Genomic DNA, 21,899 nt, shown 5'->3' with positions numbered 1-21,899 from the left:
ATCTGCACTAAGTTTTCTCCTCTTTCCTTCCTGCTCAGAAAATCCAAGCTCTAAGGAAACACACACAGGGGTCTGTCGATAAGGACAAACGCAATTTACTGAAAGAGGGAGCGGGCCAGGAAGTGGGTGCACTCAAGACACCCGGATAAACAAAACAAGAGCACTCAGAGGACGGTCTCTTTGTTAAATTAAGAGAATTTCAAAGTTTGTTCAGATGCTTTGTATGATAGGTTGGAAAACTGAAAAAAAACAACAAATCTCCCGAAATAAATTTTCTCTGAAGTTCTGTTTTAGCCATAAATCTGAAGTTTACCACTAATGCAATCATATGAATCTTGAGGGGAAAAAAAGCAATTCAGGATTACTGTATGTAGGAAACTAATACTCTCTAATAGTTTTTGTAGACTGCATCAATTTTCTTAGCTAAAAAAATGATGCTGCCTTCTGTGTTTTATGGCTAAATATAATAAACTGTGGAAAAAGCCACAGCACCTTTAAAGAATAATGATAATGCAATAATAATAAATATACAATAAAATGCACCAGGTAAGTAGAAATTACTGTTCTCTCTTAACAGAAAAATTAAAATCAGGGAAGTGACTCACTTTGTGCCCCACCACGGGATCAGAGTAATCTGTAATCTGGTATAAATGACAAAGATACCTCACTCAAAAATGTTACTTATTGTATTTTCTTTAACCTTATATTTTATGCCAAGATGTGAGCATCTGGGAATCATGGTCTGGAGGGACAGGAGGAGGCACATACAAGCTACCGGGACTCCCAGGCTGCAACCCCTCCAAGCCGTTCCTCCTCGGCGAGACCTAGTGTCCAGGTCCAGCGGTGACGCACGCCCCACTTGGCATCCGGAGTCCCAGCCCGGCCGCCTTCTCGTTATATGGCCTTGAACAACTCATTTCACTCGTCCAAGTCTCAGTTTTGCCAATCATAAAAATGGGCTGACACACACACACAAGCGACCCCTAGACTGAAGACGATTCAGACCCACCAAGTGAACCCACAACCTTCTCCTGGCCCTCTCAGACGGGAGCACCTTGCCACAATGGGTCTAGTAATTAAAGGAATATGTTCCTTAGTAACACGGCCCCTGAAAATATCAACCAGTACTTCATTTATATCATTTATATCAACCAATGACCCCTCTAGGTTCTAGCGCTAGAGAAGAAAGCAGCCGAATTAGTCTCACTGAGATATTAATGCCGTCCAGGTCTACAGTGAGCACCCCCCACACCCTTCGAGAGGTGTAAGAGAACCTACCGCGACGGAGACCACTCCAGTCCACTGGCCTGTCACCGGGCAAAAAGTGACGAGACCCAGGCATGCATCTGACACATAGAGGCACCTGAACGGCAACCATCATCAGTCACTCTCTGTCATCTGTTAGATTTTGAGAGCACCTGCCCCACCGGTCTCCCCGCCTGCTTCCAGTTCCTCCTCTGCTGCTTCTCCGTGCTCCCCAGGCCATCGGGACTGTTCCGGATGCGCAGAGCCTGTCACCAGCTTGGAGCAGCGAGTCAGGTCTCCGTCTGGCTCACCACGGCCACCCCGTCCAGGCTCCTGCCCAGCTGTCACCTCGGGGCCTCGCTCCCTCATCCAGGAAGCGTGAAAGCAACCCGAGGAAATGGAACAAGATTATTTCTGCCGTAATGTGAAAGCCTCTTGCGGGAGGAAAAAAATTAATGTTAAAGGTGACTCTTCCAAATGGGACTCCCAGGTCTTAAGAGCAAAAAAACAAAAACAAAACAAAACCAAAAAAAGCCTGTATCTTCACCCATGCAAATGTTCCAGGTCTTACTTCTTAAATTGGCTTTTTAAACAGTCTTGCAGGTAAGATAAAATAAATAAATACAAGCTCTTTAAAAATTTTAATAGCCCCATACTTCCTTCCAGACAATCATCAATTACAGGGGAGAAAGAAAAAAAACCCTCAGTGTTTTGATTTTTTTTTTTCCACACAGCATGAGCGATTGCGAGCGGTTATCTATAAACCTGAGACATTTCCTCACTCTTGAGCAAAAGAGGATGCCTAAGTGCTGGATACTCTGCCTTGAGAAAACCCAATATACAGAGTCTTGATCTTCAAAAATAAAAAGGTTAAGAAGTGATTATTTGTTCTCTAAAAGGATTAGCTGCTTTGGGGAAGGATTATCTTCGAGACTTCTAAAAGGTATTAAGCTTAGCCAGTGTAGATAAACCACAATTCGAATCAACGTAACTTTTCAGGAATGTATGAATGTTGTAATTCGGGGTGCATTTGAGACCAAAAATAACCCTGGAGCTCAGTACAAGGCAGGAAGGGTGGACGTCTGCTGTCCGGGGGCTGCCCTCAGCGTCGACACTCTCTTCCTGCCTCCGGCATCCGTCTTCTGTGTGCCACCAGGAGCCCACCTGCAGGCCCCGCCCTCCACGTACCTGTAGCCAGACCGTGGCAGGGAGGTGCGACGGGCTCCAACAATCAATCCTACCCAAGACTCTGACTTTTCAGGGTGAACACACCCAGGGATGTTTCGGAAGTGTTGGCGGAAGCCACCGTCGTGAGAGGCCGGTGCCAGACATGCCCAGCAGCATCGGTGCCACGGACCACAGGCCACATCCTTACCCGAAGCTTCCTGTGGCTGGGCCTTAACTGTGGTTCAGGGCCTCCCGGGCTCCTGTCCCTCTTCTGAGCCTTGGTCTCCAGACTTCCGGTTGATTCTCAGAACGATCCAGGAACCTTCTGTCCAGTTCTTTTTCTCATTAAGTTAACCAGAGCTGGATTCGGTGGTGTCCAGCTAAAAGCCACGACTCGCCAACCCAGGATAACAAACAGCGAGGTTCCTCGGCACCCTGTACTCTTTGGAGAGGGCTCCTCATTCCTCCCTGCACGAACAGGACCAAGCTGTGCCACCAAGAGGGTGCTGCAGGGAAGACGGCGTGACTCCTGAGCCGAGGTCCTCAAAGACGTCGTGGTTTCCGCCTGGCTTTCCCTGGCATCGCTGTCTCTGGGGGAAGCCAGCTGCCGGGGCATGAGGATGCTCAGACGGCGCTACGCGTGGATTCACGCAGGGAGAAACTGAGGCCTCCTGCCCTCCAGCCAACCTCGGCCTGCCAGGCACGGCAGCGGGTCCTCGAGCCCTCAGGTGTGCTGGCTGCGGCCAGGTGGGATGGGGCCAACCTGCCAGCTCTGTTCTGGAGCGCAGAAAACCGCGTCAGCGTGGTCCAAGGAGCCTCCTCTGAGCCTGGGAATGCGCGTCTCCAAGAATCCCGGGGACTCCTCCGGATGCGTCTGCGCAACCTGGAGATGGTGCCATGGGTGGGGTTTTCTGTTTATTCATCACAACAGCTACTTTGTAGCAAGCTCGGCTACAGTTGCACCAACGCTCCTTAAAACTTCTAGATTTAAACATTTTGTATTACCCAGAGTTTTGAGGAAAGATGAAAGGAGCCAGTTCCGTGGGTCCGGGCCACTTTTCCCACCGTCTGTAACCCAAGGGGACCCTACTGAACATTAGCCCAGGTGGTTAATCTTGCAGTTCTTATCGCTTGGGTTCTTAAATATGCCGCAAGCACAGCGAGCGGAGGTGGGCAGAGGGAATCAGCGACTGCAGGCTGACGGCCAAGCCCTGCTGACAAATCACGCCTGAACTTGTGGCTGAAGACGTGCCGTCCACCTTCCCTTGGCCTTTCTGCCGAGGAAAGCCATGCCTGTGCCCCTATAACTCAGCCCCATTTACACACCAACTCTTTCTCAATCGAAACCCTTCAGGGCCTGTTCTCACATCTTCCTGTCATTTGTCGGGCACCCAGTTTCCCAGAGACACCTTCTGCTCGCCCCGAGCTTTCTGGGGCTTAATGTGATTTCCAAGCAACTCGATACAGTATTTAAACCCCCCCCGCCCCCCCCCCACCGCCGCCCAATGTACGGCTGGTGCGGTGGAGGCAGAGCCGCATTCCCACGGAGCTCCCCGGGCCGGCTCTGCTCCTTGTGGGGGCCCCGCCTCCACCCCCCAGAAATCGGGCTGCAGGAAAGGGGCGCCAGGGCGGAAGGCGCAGCTCGCAGAGGCCGGCTCCCGTCCCCAGATTCAGCCAGCGCCTGCAGACACCCAGACGTGACGTGCGTGTGCTTTGGGCACCACATTAAAGAGACCGGGGGCTATGTTGAGGGGGAGGGGGCTTTTCGGAAGCAGGAAGTCTCTACAGAGCCCTTCCAACCGATTCAAAATGATTTTCAATCAGAAGGGAACAGGCTGAGAATCGTCCCACCGCGCGGCTCCCCGCAGACTCGGAGCACCCGCCCTGGGTGCTGGGGTCAGGGCTCCCCGACGGACCCCCCGAGGCAGGGCCCAGGCCCGGGAAGGCCGCTCCCTGGACACCTCACGTGATGAGGCAATTGGCTCGCCCCTGAGACCGGGCAACAGCACTGGCTATTTCTTGGACTAGCTCCGTATTACTCATTTCAAAAGAATGGCATGCCAGCCGCTGAGGGGTGAAGCGCCAGCGCTCAAGGCCTCCGGCCTGCGCAGGAGCACGGGGTGGGAGAGCCGCCAGAGGCACGGCCAGGGCCACGGGGGCCGTGTCTGGGGTCGCGCCGGTCACCCCATCGACGCCGGGGTCCCCAGCGGAGGTGAAGGGGGGCGATGGGGAGTCTGGGGTTTCTGGAAGCAGAAGCCCCAGCGGTGAGGCTGTGAATGGGGAACCCAGAGAGGGGAGGGGGACTGGGAAGGAGGAAGGAGAGCCAGGGAGGGGGCAGGGAGGGGGCAGGCCCGACCACAGCCCCACAGCTGCTCCGGGGGACGCTGCTGCCCGCCGCCCTTGGCCGTGGCCTCCTCCGCACGACAGGAAGGCGCGCTGACTGCGACACGGGGGAGCCCACTAAGAGAAGGCCTGGCAGGAGGGCCCCACGCTCACGCTTCATCCTGTGCCGCTCGCAGTCCTGAGGGCAGCCACGCACTCACGAGCACCCGGATGAGCGTGCACCGGTCGGGATCTGCACAGAGAGGAGCAGTGGGCAGGTCGCAGCAGGAAAGGCCTCCTCGGTCCCCCGCGGATGACCCGGGAACCGCATGGCCACCTGCCACGAGGCCCCGGGCCCGCTCACCACCCCCGGGCCCCACGGCGAGCCCCAGCTGGGCGCTGCCAGCCGTCTAGGGGAGTCCCAGGGACAGACGGACTCACAGACACAGAAGCCCAGGCCCCAGGTAAAGGACGCAGAGCCGGGCCTGCGGACGTCGTCGCCCACAGCCGGCAGGTCTCGAATCCTGTATCTGCTGAACAACTGAACGGACGGATGGGGACCGTGTACATGAGGCCAGCTGCTCCCAGGCCGGGCGCCGCCGGAAATGCCCGCGGCAGATCTATTTGGTCTAGGCCCCGTCTGCCCCAAGTCATCCTCCTCTTAAAATCAACCCTTTGGGGGCACCTGGGGGGCACTTGGGGGGCACCTTACATCGGTGAAGTGTCTGCCTTTGGCTCAGGTCATGATCCCGGGGTCCTGGGATCGAGTCCCACACCGGGCTCTCTGCTCCTCCCTCTGCCTTGCACACCCCCCCCCAACACACACACTCTACTCTTGCACATGCTCTCTCTCTCAATCTCTCTCAAATAAATAAATAAATAAATAAATAAATAAATAAATAAAATCTTTAAATGAAAATAAAAGCAACTTTGAACTGGCTCTCATGAAGTCTCTAACACCAGGTCATCTGACAACTTTCCTCTAGGACAGAAGGGGCCAGAAAAGGAGCGTGCAGGGGAGCAGAGCACACAGGAGACTGTCCAGGACAGAAGTCTCTCATTGACACACTCAGATGCTCCCTTCCTCATGGCCTCACTTGGGTCCTGAGAGCCGTCAGCACCAAGCCAGGGTGTTGGTCGGCCCTGAGGGGCATCAATCCCTCCCTCCTGCTGCCCCCGTGGCGGAAAGTCCTGACCTCATTCCTGGGCCCCTGTGGAAGCCCCAGTGTTCTCCAGCTTGGCATCGGGATTCCCAGGGGGCTTTGTAAAACACGCAGCTCCCCAACCTCACTGCACGCACACATGGTGCTCTGGGGCCTCCCCCGTGCCTCTGATGCAGGGCCTGCCAGAGGGGAGCACCTGGGAGCCTTTCCCGGCCCCTCTCTGCACTCCCAGCTCATCCCTATCCATCCTGCACATCATCTTCTCCCTCCTCAGAGCTCTCCATGGCCTCCACCAGCCCCGGGATGGAGCCTGGGCCCTGCTAGACAGAGACCCTTCCCAGGCAGGCCGTGTTCCCATCACTGTGCTCCCTGAGCGAAGCTGGGGTCCTCCTCCCCACAGGCCCCATGTGCTCCTCACACCTTCCCCCCTTGGTCCTTCTGTGGGTTTAGTCCTCGCCTTGCCCTGCCCCCACTCGGGGGGGGGGGTCCTGCATTTCCTCTTTTCCAGAGCAAGCCCAGTGCTACTCCGGCCTCACAGGCTGCTGTATGCAGAGTGCGCTCACATATGAAAGTACTCGGAGCAGGCCTAACCAGGCAAGCGTCCCATCAATACAGAGGTTTCTAGCATTATCACAGCTGTTGCTTTATTTACTGCCATAGCCACCCCCCAACCAAAGAGAGGGGAGGACTGACCGCTCCACTATGTATGGGTTTCGTGTGTCCACAGTCTTGGTGGTTCTCAGGTCTGAATTTTTAAAATGACATTAGGTCACAGAAAAGGGGTCAGGGATGTTCATGCGGTCTGCAGGGGGTGGGGGTGGGGGTGGGGTGCTGCTACATGCAGTGTGCGGTGTTCACGGAGTCTCCCAAGACCAGCACCCCAGGCTCAGCCCCAGCAGGCCTGAGGCTGCTCCATATGCCAAGATGTCAAGCCTCGAAAAACAGCATGACCTCCTCAAAACCCTTACAGATCGCCGCCATACAGAAAACAACAACAGGAGCATCCATTACAAAGGCAAATAACCAGAATCGACGTCATCGATTCCTGCCTGGCACCGACCATCCATTCAGGATATGCTTTTCAATATAACAAATAATAAATCATTTGCTAGACAAAAGCATGCTACAGATAAGACACACACATGCGACGGCCTTCTAACATACCCCGGGAAGCAATGCGCCAGACAAGCCACACCCCAAATAGGCCTGTTGTGACACAGGCCAAGCAAGCAAGAGACAGATGCACAGCAGTGAGCTAATCACAGCTCACCTTCGGGGCCCGCTCAGGGTTAGATAAGGTGGACTTTCATCTCCCGGAACCTGACGAGGGGCCTCCATGTCCTGAGACCCCGGACGGTGTGTCAGACAGGGCAGGAAGGATGAAGGGGTCAGTCCATCGAGGCAGGGAGGTCAAGAAAAGAGGCACCCCTGGGTCAGGACAGGGGGGCCTGGAGCAGAGAGTGTGACCCTGGGCAGGCCTCAGGCCCCTCATCACAGCTGGCAACGTGCTCAGACTCTACACAGGGACGTCCCAGTGTTTGCCAAGCCTCAGAGATGCCATCTAAGATGAAAAGGGAGAACTGGCTTTGGTTTCTGGCAAACTGAAAGGCTTGTACAGAAAACATATTTTTGGTTATCTAAAAACACACGAGCAAGGCTATTAAGAAATAGCTAGAAATGAGTAAAACCCTATTCTTTTTTTATTTGATGATAATAAATGTAAGGGGCAGCCCTTGGGTGTGCAATGAGTTCAGTCTCCTGAGCACAAATGTACGGCTGAACTGCCAAGTCTTGGGTCGGTCCCAGGAACCGTTCTGGGGTCCAGCCCGATATGTGTACAATGAAGGGAGAAAAGGAATTTTTAATGCAACAGACATGCCATGATCTCTGACCACCGTGTCTTTCGAGAATGTTTGACAAGCCAGGGAGCCCTCTGTAAAATTTCCTTCCTCCAGAAAGGAACACAGAACTGGTGATTCCCAGTTGGTCCAGGTCACTGGGGTTTGGACCAAAGGTTCTCTTGTGCTCACTGAGAAATCGGCGAAGGCACCCAACCAGGGTCAGAACTCCTCACGGGGGCAGCCTCGGGTCCCTCAGGCTAGAACTGGTGACTTTCCTCCCACTCTGCTGGGATGTTGAGCAGACTGGGATGCCCTACCACAAGACAGCCCCACCGCCCCCCCAGGCACAGTCTGCCCCTGGGACCACGTTTCCTTTCCCCTGACCCCCAGAGCACCATTTTCCACCCCTTTAGTAACTGTCATTGCTTCATATGGATTCTCTCCGTAAGAGGAAATATAAAACAGGTTGCCCCAAGCTAGACCGAGGTCTATAAGGCAAGAGTCCTGGATGCCAGAGAGAGAGCTCGGAGTGACTCCCAGTTTGAACCTGTCAGAGGCCAACGGTGGCCAACCACATGGAGCTTCATGAGCCCATTCTTATCCCACTTCCTATGAGCTGGCTCTTCCGATGACAACAGCCACAATGAAATGACTTACTCCATGTTACCATATTAGGAATACTGTCCAATGTGCACAGAGGTGCACTGTAACCAGAGCTTTAATAAGAAGAAATTAGGATGATTAGGATAGTGAGGCACGCACATTATCTCAGCCACTTTGAAGAGACCCTAGCAGAGACAACTGCCCATGTCCAAGGAGTCCATTTGGGTCCCCTACGGCAGCTCAAACTCAGCCCATGATCTGAGCTCATCATCATCTCTCAAGATGTGTCTGGTCCAGATGCATGCAGTCTCCTTAGCTGAGAAGTATGGGGCTGCGGTCGGGCAAGACTTTCTTGAAACTGTAAAACCCAACCTAACCCAAACCAAAAAAAACCTGTGTGCACACATGCATTTTTTCTACAGAATGAATCTATAGTTTTCCTCAGAATCTCAAAGGCAGCCATGATTCCAAACAGGTTAGGAACTACGGGTCCAGGGGTGCCTGGGAGGCTCAGTCAGTTAAGCATCTGCCTTCCGCTCAGGTCATGATCCTGGAGTCCTGGGATCGAGCCCTGCATCGAGCTCCCTGCTCAGCAGGGAGTCTGCTTCTCCTTCTACCCCTCACCCTCCCTGCTCATGCTTTCTCTCTTGCTCACTCTGTCTCTCAAATAAATAAATAAATAAATAAATAAATAAATAAACAAACAAACAAAATCTTTAAAAAAAAAAAAAAAACTACCTGCCCATCAAGCAGACCCACACTCCTCAAGGGCTTACAAGTGTTTGCAGATTCCCAGATTTTCCGGCCTTCCTCTTGTCTCGTCCCCTCCATCCCTGGGCTCTGGCTCCACACAGACCCCTGCTGCTCCCCAGACAGGACATGATACTTCTCACTGCTGGGCAAGCACACGGGAGCTCCTCTGTCTTGAATGGTCTAGCCCTGTTGGCTGCCAAGAAAATATCCTCGAAAACCAAGTCTGTTCTACCTGGCAAAGCCCCTCCGGGACCTCCTCTGCAAGCCCACCTCTGCGGCCGGCATCACGTTTCACACACCCTGGAAGTGACGAGTGCCACCTCCCACGGATGTGGAACCCTCACAGGATAGGCATTGAGACTCTTTTTTAATGACTTCACTACTAACCACGGAGCGTGTACACGGCAGGGACCCAATTCATGTTTAACATTTCCAACCACCCCGTCTCGATCTTCTAGATGACCTCACGGAGTCTTGTAAATACTCCACACATTTGATGAAGACCAAGAAATATCCTTTGAAAGAATATTGTTGGCTGGCTCACAGCGGACCCAGCTTGGCACGATGTGGCACAAAATTATTACATTTCTGGCTCTTGCATTCTTCTATGACACTGGGCCAAAACCAGGACTTTGCTCAAAGGAATCTAAATGGGCAGATTGATAACATCTCCAATAGATGCCTGAACTTTAGCTGATGTTTGCAACATTCGCAGAAAGTAATTTATTGAATTACTGATGCACTTAATAAAGTGCTGCCACAGGCTTGGGAGACACAATGCTGAGTCAGCCTCACTTCAAAATTAAGGCCGGGGCTAGGTTCCTGTTTCAAAGTATTTTTACGTCCACTACTTAAACATTCAGCTGTTTATGAAACCAAGGCCACTCCCAGAGCCAGAGAAACCACATCCTGAAAAAAGAAAGAAAAAAAAAAAGCGCTAATTATAAGGATTAATGATCCTCGTAACAATGCAAGTTTGGGGATGACCTGAGCGAATGTGGCAGCAAAGGCCAGTTTCTGTTTGGTTAGCAAACGTCATGGTGCAGCCAAGATCACGCGTGGGCTTATCTTTACCTGTTCAAGAAGCTGGAAAATTCTAATCTCTTTGGAAGAGCTTTCACCTGTTTTCTAGTCATTAATGCAGGTGCCCTGAGGCAACATTCTGGTAGCCCAGATAGGGTGGCTGTAGCTGCTTGAATGGAATAAAGAGACACAAATGTTCTGGCTTTTTGCACGTTCACGGCGATTTTGCCCTGTTATTGTGGGAGCGCTTCTGCTTCAGAGACTCAGAGTGTTTGGCTCTGAATGTTGGCTCCCCGTGCCGACGTCACCAAGCAGGCCACCCCTGTGCCCTCTGATACTGTCCCCGGCCACACCCTGGCCTGTAGCTCTTGACCACGTGTCCAGCGTCCCCAGCTCCCATCTCAGATGGGAGCTGAAAGGGAATCGGGAGGCAGATGACAAATACTAGAAGAAAAGAATCTCAGTATCTGAGTCTCTCTGTGTCTCTCCCTCCGTGTCTCTGTGTCTCTACCTCTATCTATGTGTCTCTGTCTCTGTGTGTCTCTTTGTCTCTCTGAATCTCTGTCTTTATCTCTACTTCTCTGTGTGTCTCTTTGTCTCTTAGTATTTCTATCTCTTTATCTCTGTCTGCCTGTGTCTCTGTCTCTGTGCATCTCTCTTTGTGTCTCTGTGTCTCTGCTTCTGTCTCTGTCTCTCTCCTCTCTTACTTTCTCTTCTGTATGCACAACAGTGGAGAAGTGCATTGTAGACAGGAAAGCTCTGGAAAGAAACACAAACATCTGTAGGAACAGTTCTGCTAAATACCGACCTTTTAGCTTAATTCTCCAGCACCTGTTTCTGGAATCTAGAAAGTGAGCCGGAGCATTCTGTAGGGAGGATCTCCTTTTGTCTCCATGGGGAAACACGGATTCTCCAAAGACCCAACCCAATTTTTTTAAGATTTTATTTATTTATTTCTGAGAGACACACAGAGAGAGAGGCAGAGGGAGAAGCAGGCTCCATGCAGGGAGCTGGATGTGGGACTCGATCCCAGACCCCAGGATCACACCCTGAGCTGAAGGCAGACGCTTAACCACTGAGCCACCAAAGCATCCCAAGACCCATCCCATCTTAACCACAAAGAGAGCCCTGCCTTTCATCAAAAGTGCGTTTTGTAACCCACTCGGGCCCTCTACTCATCTGCCTCCTTCAACTCTTACCCCAAGCCCCCGGGGGAAGTCAGCACCAGAGCTCAGATGTGAGCCCACTCTGAAGACACAGCCCTTCCCACAGAGGGATTTCCACCTGTGCCACACCTCAAACAGCAAAATAAAAGCTTTAGCCCATGACTAGAATCCAGACGAGCAGACTGGGTGAGGTGGGGGTGGGCCGCAGGCCATGGGGCCAGTGGGTGTCCACCTCTGAGGCTGGCCTTTTGAACTGGAGAAGAAAGGAAGACCAGAGCGCCCGCAGTTTAACGAGGAACCTGCCAGGACAGGAGCCTCCACTTGCCTGGGCTCCTCGCCAGCAGTGGGCCCCCACCCTCCGAGGGCACCCCGGGGTGCTGGCGAAGGAGTCAGGGCCAAGTCTGCCGCAAGCCAGCCGACAGACCCACGAAAGGCCCACTACTGAGACACAGCCCGAGAAATGCAAAGTCCTTTTGGAGTGAGAAACAAAATTAAAAGGCTTCCAACAAAGGTCACTTAGAATAATACATTGTAATCCAGCAGCGATGTGAGAGGACATTCTGAAATCCTGGTTGAGGAGAAAAATGGAACTAATTTGCACCCTAACGCAAAAATCGGTGACTAACGTTCAGCTGGAAACGTCCAAATAGATTTACGGATATTAATAACCAAAAATTATGTCTGCATTTATAGAATGGAAATTAAGTGACTTGCCCTGAGGACAAAGCAAATGTGGCAGAGGAGAAAGGAGAGCCCGGACCATGCCAATCCAAAGGCCGGCCACCCCGAGACGCCCGGGCGCACAGTAGGCCACTGACCATTTGGCAAGCTCTCGCCTGCGCTCCCCACACGTGACCTCAATCCAGCCACACGACAGCCCTGTCTGGGCAGTGTCACTGTCGCCATTGGATAGACAAGAAATCACACTGGGAAAAGGTCAGCCACTTGTCCAAAGCTTCAGTGTCAAGAGTCCCAGTGTGACCCCATCCCCTGCGCTCCAAAGTCTGTGCTCCGAGCCTGGGACTGGAGCCCCTAGCACTGAAAAGCTCTGTTGGTTAGATTTGTTGCCGGTATTCAGACAAAGTAAAATCCTCACCGGGCGAGCCCTCTGCAAGCAGCATCCTCCACTCCCACCCTCCAACGTCTACACTTCACGTGCAAGGGCTGGAGGCCCCGTGAGTCCCAGCACCACACAGGTGTCCCTCTGTCTCCAGAGAGGACCGTGCAGCCACTCACATGCCTCAGGAGCCCCCTGAACACTGAACACTCATTCCAGGATGAGCCCACCTGCTGGACCAAACCCAGTGGTGCCACAACCCCAGCCTGGGGTCTAGACAACTTTTCTTTTCTTTTAGTATTTTATTTATTTATTCATGAGAGACAGAGAGAGAGGCAGAGACACAGGCAGAGGGAGAAGCGGGCTACATGCAGGGAGCCCAATGCAGGACTCGATCCCAGGACCCCAGGGTCACACCCTGAGCCGAAGGCAGACACTCAACCACTGAGCCACCCAGGCGCCCCTACACAACTTTTCCTATCATTTCTTCATTCTTCACCCAAGAAACACTAACATCAAAATACCTGCCCAAAAAACACTTCAGGTTTTTGGCATATAGTCAAACATCATTTTTTTTTCTTTTCTCCTCACCTCCTGGTGGAGTTTATATTTGATTCTGGGCAAAAGAAAACTTTCTCACCTTCTTGGTTATCTCATACAAGATACACTAATGGGCTGTATTAATTGGAAAGTCTTGTTTTATATTGGAAGGGTATTTTTTAAATTTATTTTTTTATTGGTGTTCAATTTTCCAACATATAGAATAACACCCAGTGCTCATCCCATCAAGTGCCCCCCCTCAGTGCCCGTCACCCAGTCACCCCCACCCCCCGCCCACCTCCCCTTCCACCACCCCTAGTTCGTTTCCCAGAGTTAGGAGTCTCTCATGTTCTGTCTCCCTGGAAGGGTATTTTAAAATAAACATCCTTTAAAAATATTTATTTGGTTCCTATTTCAATGGGAATCAATATAAAAGTTATTTGCCTGAAACACAGTGTTAAAATTTTTCTATTTCGTAAGCATAATCAGCCTTTTTGAAGTATTCGTGCAGTTAAAAGAAAGGCAAGAATGCCCACATTTCTGGCTCCGAGCCGGGTGCTGTCCAAGTTCAAAGAGGCTGTGAACCACATCAAAACTCCCGGAGCAGAACACCTGGATGGGGCGGACCCTGACAAGTGACATTTGGGGAACAGCAGCCAGACCAAGGGAAGAAAAGGAAGCCGGCCTGGTAATCCCCAAACTAGGAATCTTGCCGACAGCATCCAGCAGAAGCCCCCCACACTGTGCACCCATGTCTGATAGAGGATTAGTAAAATTCGGTGAAACCCCTATAAGCTCAGATGTCACTGATCCAAAACTCCAACCAGCTAGAAGATTACCCAGCACTCTGCTTTGAGGAAAAAAATGCAGGTGACAAAATAATGAGAAACTAACCATCTAAAACAGACTTTTGGTATGTCCAGGGCCAGTATTTGACATAAAAGCGTGCTAAACGTGCCCATGAGCCACATCTGACTTTAGGTAGACCTGGTACCCAGGGCACAGAGAGATGTGGCCAGAAGGGGTGAGCTGAGAACGGGAGGCAGCCCCAGCAGAGGGACTGAGTCCTAGAGAGTCAGCAGCACTGCGAGCCCCAGGCGTGGAGAGAGTGAGGTTGGCCAATGTGCTGGAGCTACGAGGGGCTCAGGGGTGGCCCAGTGCCACACGTCCCTCTGTGCAGGTAAGAAATGCTCAGCTGTGAATGTTTCGGGGGGTCCACAGCCCCATAGCTGGCATGCTCTATCCCATCTAGGAGCTGTTCTTTCGACCCCAGATCTATGCGCCCGGTTCTAGCCCACACTGCTCCTTGGTTCTGGTTTACCTCACTTTTGTGTTGTCTCACCCACAGACTGGTCTAATACAGCCCCCGAGCATAGGGGAATGTGCATAAAAAATTGCATGTCTGCCTCACGGACCGCTCTAACACTGCAGAGTCATCGGTGGGTGTTCCAGAATGGACTTGATCTTGGAGCAGGTGGTGGCACTATGAGATTAAAATACTTAATCACACAAAATTTACATAATCATTCACACGATCATGCAAAAAATAAAGTTAGCCAGCGTGTCACACCTTATTGGTTTGACCTAGCACTTTGGATGGCAGGCAAAACGTATCCACTAATGTGAGTTCTGACTTCGTTAATTTAATTTATTCGTTCAAATTTCACTGGATCCTCATGCATGCAGTCCACAACTTTAGGTGTTTTAGGGGTTTTAGCCCAGCACAATTGACTGAGTGCCAGTCATCTGCCTGTACTGTATATGTACCACCTGTCACTCTCAAAATAGCCACGGGAAGTAGAGATGATCACTCCCATTCTACAGAGGAGAACACGGAGGGATCAGTTTCGAATAGCTCAGCCGAGGGTAGCACCAGAGCCAGGATTTATGTAAACCCATACCTCCACTCGAAGTCCAAACTCTCAGAGACCCACCTTCTACTCTAGGAGAGGGAAACTATTCGAAAAGCCAAGAGTCTGCTAAGTGCCCTAGGAAAGGTGCAGTTAACCTTCTATGGAACTAAAGGGAAAAAGGGAAGGGGGATTTCCTTAGGTAGAGGGGTCAGGAAAGCTTCGAGGAGCCCAAGGCATCTGAAGTGGGCTGTGAGGTATAAATAGGAGTTTCTAAGATGGAGAAAGGGGATGGGCTCAGGAGGCGCTACCTCCAAGGATGTGGAAAGCATGGGGGCACCTCCAGGGAGTAGTGAGCCGTTGGTTCCCTAGGACAGAGCCCGCCTAAAGAACTGGAGATGCTCTTGAAACACACAGGTTTTCTCCTGGTGATAATCAAGTATCAGGAAGGCCCGTCTTTATCCTGATGGATACATCTGTTCCTATTTTGATAGCAGAAGCTCTCTAAGTAACACTCTAGTAAAGGAATGGGGTGGGCGGTAGCTTCCATGCTGTTCCCTCACTGCTCCCAAACCTGCCTCCTAGAGGTCATTTGGAGTCTCTCTGGTCCAGCGCAGTCATTTCAGCACACGTGTTCAGCATCACCAGAAGAACTGGCAACGTAAGCCCTAGAGGGACCTCCCTCACCTCTCCACCATCCAGTCCAATCTACTGCGACACAAGTGTGTGGCCGCCCATCAACCACAACTGACATCCACTAAAAGGACACAAATTCATCTGCCTCAGAAGATGAGCTCCTCAAATACTTCCTCATTTGTCCACCTGCCCAATGACAGTTACGACGCACTGACTGTCAGGTGCTTGGCTGGACGCTAAGGATACAATATTGTCCTCAGGGAAACTAGAACCCAGCCTGTCCTTCCACAGCAGTGGGAGGTTGGTGTGACCAGATGGCTAAGGTGGGAAAACAGTGGGAAAGTGCTGGGCTGGTGGGGCTGGGGGGCTCACAAGTTTGACCTTAGGAACTGTTGAGCTAAGGCACTGGATATTCCAGAAGAAACGTCAAGAGGGGCCGTGTGGGTGTGAGACTTGCTGGAGGGTGGTCTGGATCGGAAACTCATCTGACTTCCAAGGAGGGAGTTTTGATAAAAGGGGGTATGTGGGACCAGGATGATGGCAGTGGACACGGAGCCAAGTGGACCACTGGGGGCGGAGTGTGAAGGGGGCGTATGTTTTGACCAACCGAAACTCATTTCAGCTTCATTACTAACCACCTGGCAACTGCTGCGGATTCCTCAGGCATCGCCTTCCACACACCCCTCCGATGCACTTCCACCCCCGCCACTGCGGCCCCCCCCCCCCAGGAGTTGATGGTTTGCACACACTGTGTACAGCATGGGGACAAGGCTGCACTGCTTCATGCTCGCCCTGGGCCTCCGGGGGGTCCCAGAAGCCTCAAGGTGACAGCCGTTGCACTTCTCACAACTGATTGGGTGCAGGGGGTCGATGTGGTATGTCTCGGTACATCTTCAAATCTTTTTTTTTTTTTTTTCCGTCTTCAAATCTAAAACCAACCATTCATCCAACGACCTGGCCCTCTATAGAGACAAATCCAGCTTCTAGTTCATGTCAACGCACGGAGACTCTAGGGTTTTCTTCCTTGTGGAGGCTACTGATCCACAGGTATCACAAACACCCGTGAACAAAGGCCCGTGTCCCCGAGGTCACAGAGGCAGAGCCATGCCCGGGGAGGGCCAGGTGCCACTACAGGCCCTCTAGCTGACAGCACAGTCCCATCTCTGGGGCCTATTCCATGTCACCAGCTGGCCTTTTCCTCCCTAAAGGCCTAGAGTCTGTGCTCAAGAGCACAGACCCCAACAACATGTGCACACAAAGCGCTGCCCCATACCTGGTAGACTGGGTGACCACGGCCGTCAGGAGCCAGCTGTGTGCACCCCACCACGTCATGCCCACCTTTGGTTGAGTGTACTGGCTTGGGAGACACCCCCTCCACCTCTCCCCCGCTCACCATTTAAATGGGCCTGAGTCTACTTTAGAGACAGAACTTCCTCAGTGGTAGGGGCACAAAGCCTCCAGGCACTCTGGGTCAAGGGGGCACTCGGGGTCAAGAGCTGACTGGACAGGACCCACGGATTTCTAATCCGAGCCACCACCCCTGGCTGGTCACCACTCCCCTCCATGGGCTTCCCACCCTGTAACACCCAGAGCCCCGTCCTTCTTTCCCGGAGTTTCCAGCATTGCAACTCCCGTGGAGCGGTCCTCCTTTAAGACACATCCATACGGTTCTGCAAGCAGAACGTGCGCCCTTCTAGAAACGTTTGCCAGGCCAGGAATTTCAGGTCAGGTCCTGCAGGGCTGGCGGGGCTGGCCCTGCGTCTGCACCCCGTGGCTTTCCCAGCCTTCCCCCCTCCCCCCTCCGTGCGGTCCCCGGGGCGGGGGGGGGGGGGGGTCCGCAGGTGCGCCCCAGAGCCGACCTCGGGTCCCGGAGCCCTGACAGGTCACCCACCCCGCCCCGCCGACACTGCAGACGGGGTCAGGGTGCTCCCTGCAGCAGGTCTGCGCCCCCCCCCCACCGCCGCCGCGCGGCCCCCGCCCCGGCCCGAGTTGGCGCAACTCCGAGTCACTTTCTCCAAAGGCTCCAGTCTCCGCCCGGCACCGTGTCGCCCCCGGCACACCCGTGGGACCCCCCCGTCGCCCCCCTCCCCGCAGACACGCGCCCTGAGCGCCCGTTTCCCGGGTGGGGGGGGGGAGCGCGAGAGGCGCCCAGGCGGCGGCCAAGGGCGGGCGGGGGTTCCGGGGCGCCGCGGCCGGGGTCGCGCCCGGGGAGCCCCCCCCCGCCCGCCGGGGACCGCGCTCCGAGAGCCGGCAGCGGGCGCCGCCCCTCCCTCGCTCCCTCCCTCGCTCCCGCCGGCCCGCTGTCCGCGCCCAGGGCGCACGGTCCCCGAGGGCGCACGGTCCCCGAGGGCGCACGGTCCCCCAGGGCGCACGGCCGCCGCCCCCCGCGCGCTCACCTCGGGGCCGCTCCGCCCGCGCCGCCGCGGCTCCGCATCTCCCGGGCGCCGGCCCGCCGCCCTCCGGGGCGCCCCTGGGTCCCCGCCGGCGCGAAGGCGGAGGCTGGGGGGGCCGCGCCGGGGCCGCGGGGTCCGGGCGCCGCTGGCGCCGCCTCCTGCCGCCCGCGGCCGAGCAGGAAATCTGTGCGGCCGGGTCCCGCCGCCGCCTCCGCCTCCGCTGCCGCCCGGGCTCCGGCTCCGGCTCGGGCTCCGGCTCCGGCTCCGCGGCGGGGGCGGGGGCGGCGCAGCGAGGAGCGGGGGCGACGCCTGGTGTCCGGCGCGGGGAGCGCACCCCGGGCACCCGCCCCCCCTGGAAGCGCCCCGCCGCCCAGGCGGCTTCCGGGGAGCCCCTGGCCCGGCCGCCCACGGGGCGCGAACCGAGGACGGCAGGTGCGGCAGGTGCGGCAGGTGCGGCAGGTGCGGGAGAGGCCCGGCTGCCCGCCGCGGCCCCGGGCACCAGGAAGTGGCTCCGCTGCTGCTGTGGAGGAGCTTCGGCTCCCGCGGGCGCTGCAGGGGAGCTCGGGGCACCCCGCACCGCTTCTGCTTCCGAGAGCCCCCCCCCCAGAGCCTCCCCCGGCAGGTGTCCTCCTCCGTAAAGAGGGGGCAGGGGTGGCCCCTGGGGTGCTGAAGGGCTTGCTTGACCTGGAGGCAGTGTCTCTCGCGAACGTTAAACACCCACCCCTGCACGCCCAGTGGAGGAAGAGCCACTGCTAGGAAGGGCCTGGACCTGCTGCTCTGGCGGCCTGCTTCCCAGGTGACCCCCTGGAAGCTACTAGGCAGGGGTCCGAGTAAGGAAAGTTCCATCAGAAGCGCGGAGAGGCTACATGCTGAAGCTGTGTGCCGTGCTCTCTGGGTTGGCCCTAGACCTGGCCTTCCTGGGGGGTCTCGCATCCCTGCTTAGAGCCCTCATCCATCAGGGTTTGTGGATGCAGGAATAATGGCCAGAAGGGGGCGGTGAGGTCGTGGCAGCCCACCGGGCATCAGTAGCTCCCACGGGACTCCTGGGGTGTGGGGGGGGCTGTTCCAGGCCCAGCTGTAGACCCCAGGACTGAGGAGGGATGGGCACCTACTGGCTCAGACCATCCACAGTTGACCTGCCCAGAGGGCTACTTCCCTCCCACAGGGGTAAAGCGCCATGAAACCAGTGGAGATCTTGAGCTCGGCTTTCCCTCCCTGCCCTCCCCGCCCTCCCCACGCTGTCTCTGGGGCTTGTGGTTCCGCCCCTGGGCTTTATGCACCATCCCTATGCAGGGGACTCACGTAAAGCCCAGCGCCTTGACATAGGCCCTGCGCCTTCTCCCTCCATCCCACGCCGGCCTGGCTCTTACTCAGCTTCCCCAGGAGCATCTCTGTCTCTACCTCTTCCCCCACCTCTGATCACCTGCAAGCCCACCTCCTGCCCAGCTCCGAAACGCCTCTAGAATGTATCCCCTTCTCTCCTCTCCTCTGCCTTCATCTCTCGGTGACTGCCACTGGTCCCCAACCCAGACTCACTCCCAGACAGTCTGTTCGTTATGTGACATCCGGGGGGACCCTTAGGAATGAAGCCAGGTCATGCCAGTCCCCTGCTTAAGAATCTCCATTCAGAATAAAGCCCAAACTCCTGGGTGGCTCTGCCTGCCTGGCAGCACAGCTGCTCTGAGCCCTCGCCCCTGTGCACAATGCCTTCCGTGTGAGAGCCTAGCACTTCCCCACCTGGGCTCTTCCCCTTGGCACCTGGCTTGCATTTCCTCACTGATGCCCTGGAAGCTCCCTTCACACTCCTGTGCTCTGCTCCTCTCTCTGCGATGTATTCATTTGTTCGGTGGCCGTCATTCTGGCCCGCCACCCCCACGGGGCTTTGGGCTCCAAGACAGTCCACACCGTGCTGGACTACATCACCTCTCCGTCTCCATCTCTGGGCCCCTAGCACAACCCTGAGAGCCAGGAGGTGTCAATGAAGGCGTGTGGGCTGGCGGGTCAGAGGAGGAGGGCCCAGCAGACTGGCAGGCAGCTCTACCTCCGCACCCCCCCCCCAAGGTGCCTGCAGGGAGGAGGACCCAGGTTGGGTGGAGCCAGGTAGGCCAGTGACATCACCCTGCTCTGAATGTGCCTGCTGCGGTGGCCTGCGGAGCCAGGCCTGTGCACATGAAGGCCATCGTGTCAAAGCTCTGGTGAGCACAGTTCTGCTTGTTAACGCTGCAGGGCTGTGGAGACAGTCTGTAATGCAAGAAGAGAGAAACAAGTTGCCTTTGTCAGACATCTGCTATTGGAAAGTCAACAGCCCTGGTAACATGATGAGGGGCAGATGGCTCCTCTCTCCTGGTAACATCCTCTCTGTTGGATTCTTCCAGGAATTAAGCAATATCCCTTAACTTCTTCTAAAGTCTAAAGACATTCATCACTGTCGCACAAAAGCATGTTGTCAGGGGCACTGATGCTGGGGTCGTGCTCATTCCCAAACAGAAGCCCCATGATCCCTCTTAACCTTCTTCTGCTTCTCTTCCTTCCGCTTCTCTCCAGTTCAAGGACCCTATTGACACCTGGGTCAGTTCTTCTCTTCTCATCCTAGGCTTCAGGGACCTCCTCTCCCCTCCCCTCCTTGCCATCATGACCATCGAGCCGCTGTCATGCTCTAGGACCCCAGGACCCGGCCCTTGCTAAATCAGCCCCTCCTCTGCATTCCTGTTTGATCCCCCCCCCCCCCGCCAGGGAGTGCTCCTGCTTGCTCTCCCCCTCCTCCCCTCCTCCACACCCTCCAGCTCCCTTCCTTGAACATGCAGGAGGCTGGAGGCGGTTTTCCTGAGACTCTTACTGTTAACCCTCTTTATGCATCTTGTCTTCTGTTTCATTTGAGGACTGAGACTTTGGGCTCAAGGTCAGGGGAAACCCGATTACGCTCATTGCACCTTAAGGGCCCGGTAGACGTCAGTTAAAATTAAAACACTCAGGCCAGAGATGCTCGCTAGGAGGATAAACAACACAGGCAGACTTGGGATGTAGAAACCACATAGGGGTTTGCCTGCCAGTGTTGGGCAGAGACATTAACATAAAATTCCACGACTTCAGGAGATGAAATCAGAAGGTGTTGGTGATCCATTGGCCACGGGGCAGGGCAAGCAAGGAAAACTGCTTCTAGGACCTATGCCCACAATGAGGACACGCAGGATGGCTATGCTGATCTCTAGAGCTAGAGCCTCGGTCCCAAGGCATGGCCTTTCTGAGGTCCGAGCTGAAGCTGGGAGGCATTGGACAAGGTCTTTCCACTCTAGCCGATTGGAATTCCTGGAATGCCCTCCAATCTCACACCCCCCACGCTCACCCCCGGATGTGTTTTATGATGCACTGTTTCATCCTGGAAATGCACAGCTTCCTATTAGATGGAAGACCTTCAGGGCTCTTGGGAAGAGCGCTAGAGCTTCTTTATAGCCCGGGCCGCACTGCTTGGGTCCCCTGCCTCGTGTATTCCCAGCTTCCTGGATGCAAACTGGATTTCTGTCCTCTGCTCCCCGCTCCCCGCTCCCCGCGTGAGTTTACCTCTCCATGCTGCCCTTCAGAGAGTGACCCTGGCAGCTCTCAGGGACTAATGTGTTCATCTTTCATGTTCTGTTCCTCTCAAGGATCATGGCTGTCCATTGACCCCCCCCCCAAAACCCTTTACCACATACTTTTTTTCCTCTGGTTTTATACTTTTTGATGACAGCAGGATAAATTTAGTATCTGTCCCATTGTCACGGTTATAACCGTATTTACCACCTTTACTTCAAATACTTATTACCTTGGTCTATAGCCATCTACATGGATTACTTCCCCAGAGGCTGAGTCCCCTTCATTTTTGCATCGTTAGCACTTGGAAAGCAACTTAAATCGCACAGAGTGAAAGACTTTCAAGTAAATCAATATTATGTACATTATACATACATGTAGCAATTCAAGTGCTGTGTATGTGGCGTTCAGAGTCGCAATTAGTAAGTGTAGTGAAGTGATGTAGTTATGTTACCTAAATGGCAGTGAACATGATGCTTAAAAAATTAGGGATACATACACAAGGCTCAAAATCCAAAATGCTTTTTAAAAGAAAACTGAAAAACCTAGGTCTTGCTTACTTCCTTGTTCCCC

The 21,899-nt window shown here is 54.4% G+C and overlaps 2 protein-coding genes across 8 annotated transcripts in view; one reads left to right on the top strand and one right to left on the bottom strand.

Annotated features, from left to right (window-relative positions):
• The window catches only part of PTPRE (protein tyrosine phosphatase receptor type E), a 157,426-nt gene extending 139,548 nt beyond the window's left edge, over positions 1-17,878 (bottom strand). For 2 of the 7 annotated variants that reach the window (XM_055299952.1, XM_055299951.1), the window contains exon 1: positions 17,763-17,878. In XM_055299952.1, coding sequence (XP_055155927.1) covers positions 17,763-17,800 — 38 coding nt within the window. In that variant the 5' untranslated portion in view covers positions 17,801-17,878. Of the gene's footprint in view, positions 1-1,278; positions 3,821-17,762 lie in introns of those variants that run through there. The other 5 variants (XM_055299957.1, XM_055299953.1, XM_055299954.1 and 2 more) reach the window with 5 other exon arrangements.
• The window catches only part of CLRN3 (clarin 3), a 45,424-nt gene continuing 40,497 nt past the window's right edge, over positions 16,973-21,899 (top strand). Inside the window, exon 1 of the mRNA XM_055299971.1 lies at positions 16,973-17,090. The gene's annotated coding sequence lies outside the window, so the exon portion shown is untranslated. The remainder of the gene's footprint in view (positions 17,091-21,899) is intronic.

Source organism: Nyctereutes procyonoides, unplaced genomic scaffold (assembly GCF_905146905.1).
Source record: "Nyctereutes procyonoides isolate TBG_1078 unplaced genomic scaffold, NYPRO_anot_genome, whole genome shotgun sequence".
NCBI classification, from domain to species: domain Eukaryota; kingdom Metazoa; phylum Chordata; class Mammalia; order Carnivora; family Canidae; genus Nyctereutes; species Nyctereutes procyonoides.
This window is presented reverse-complemented; position numbering and strand designations above follow the sequence as displayed.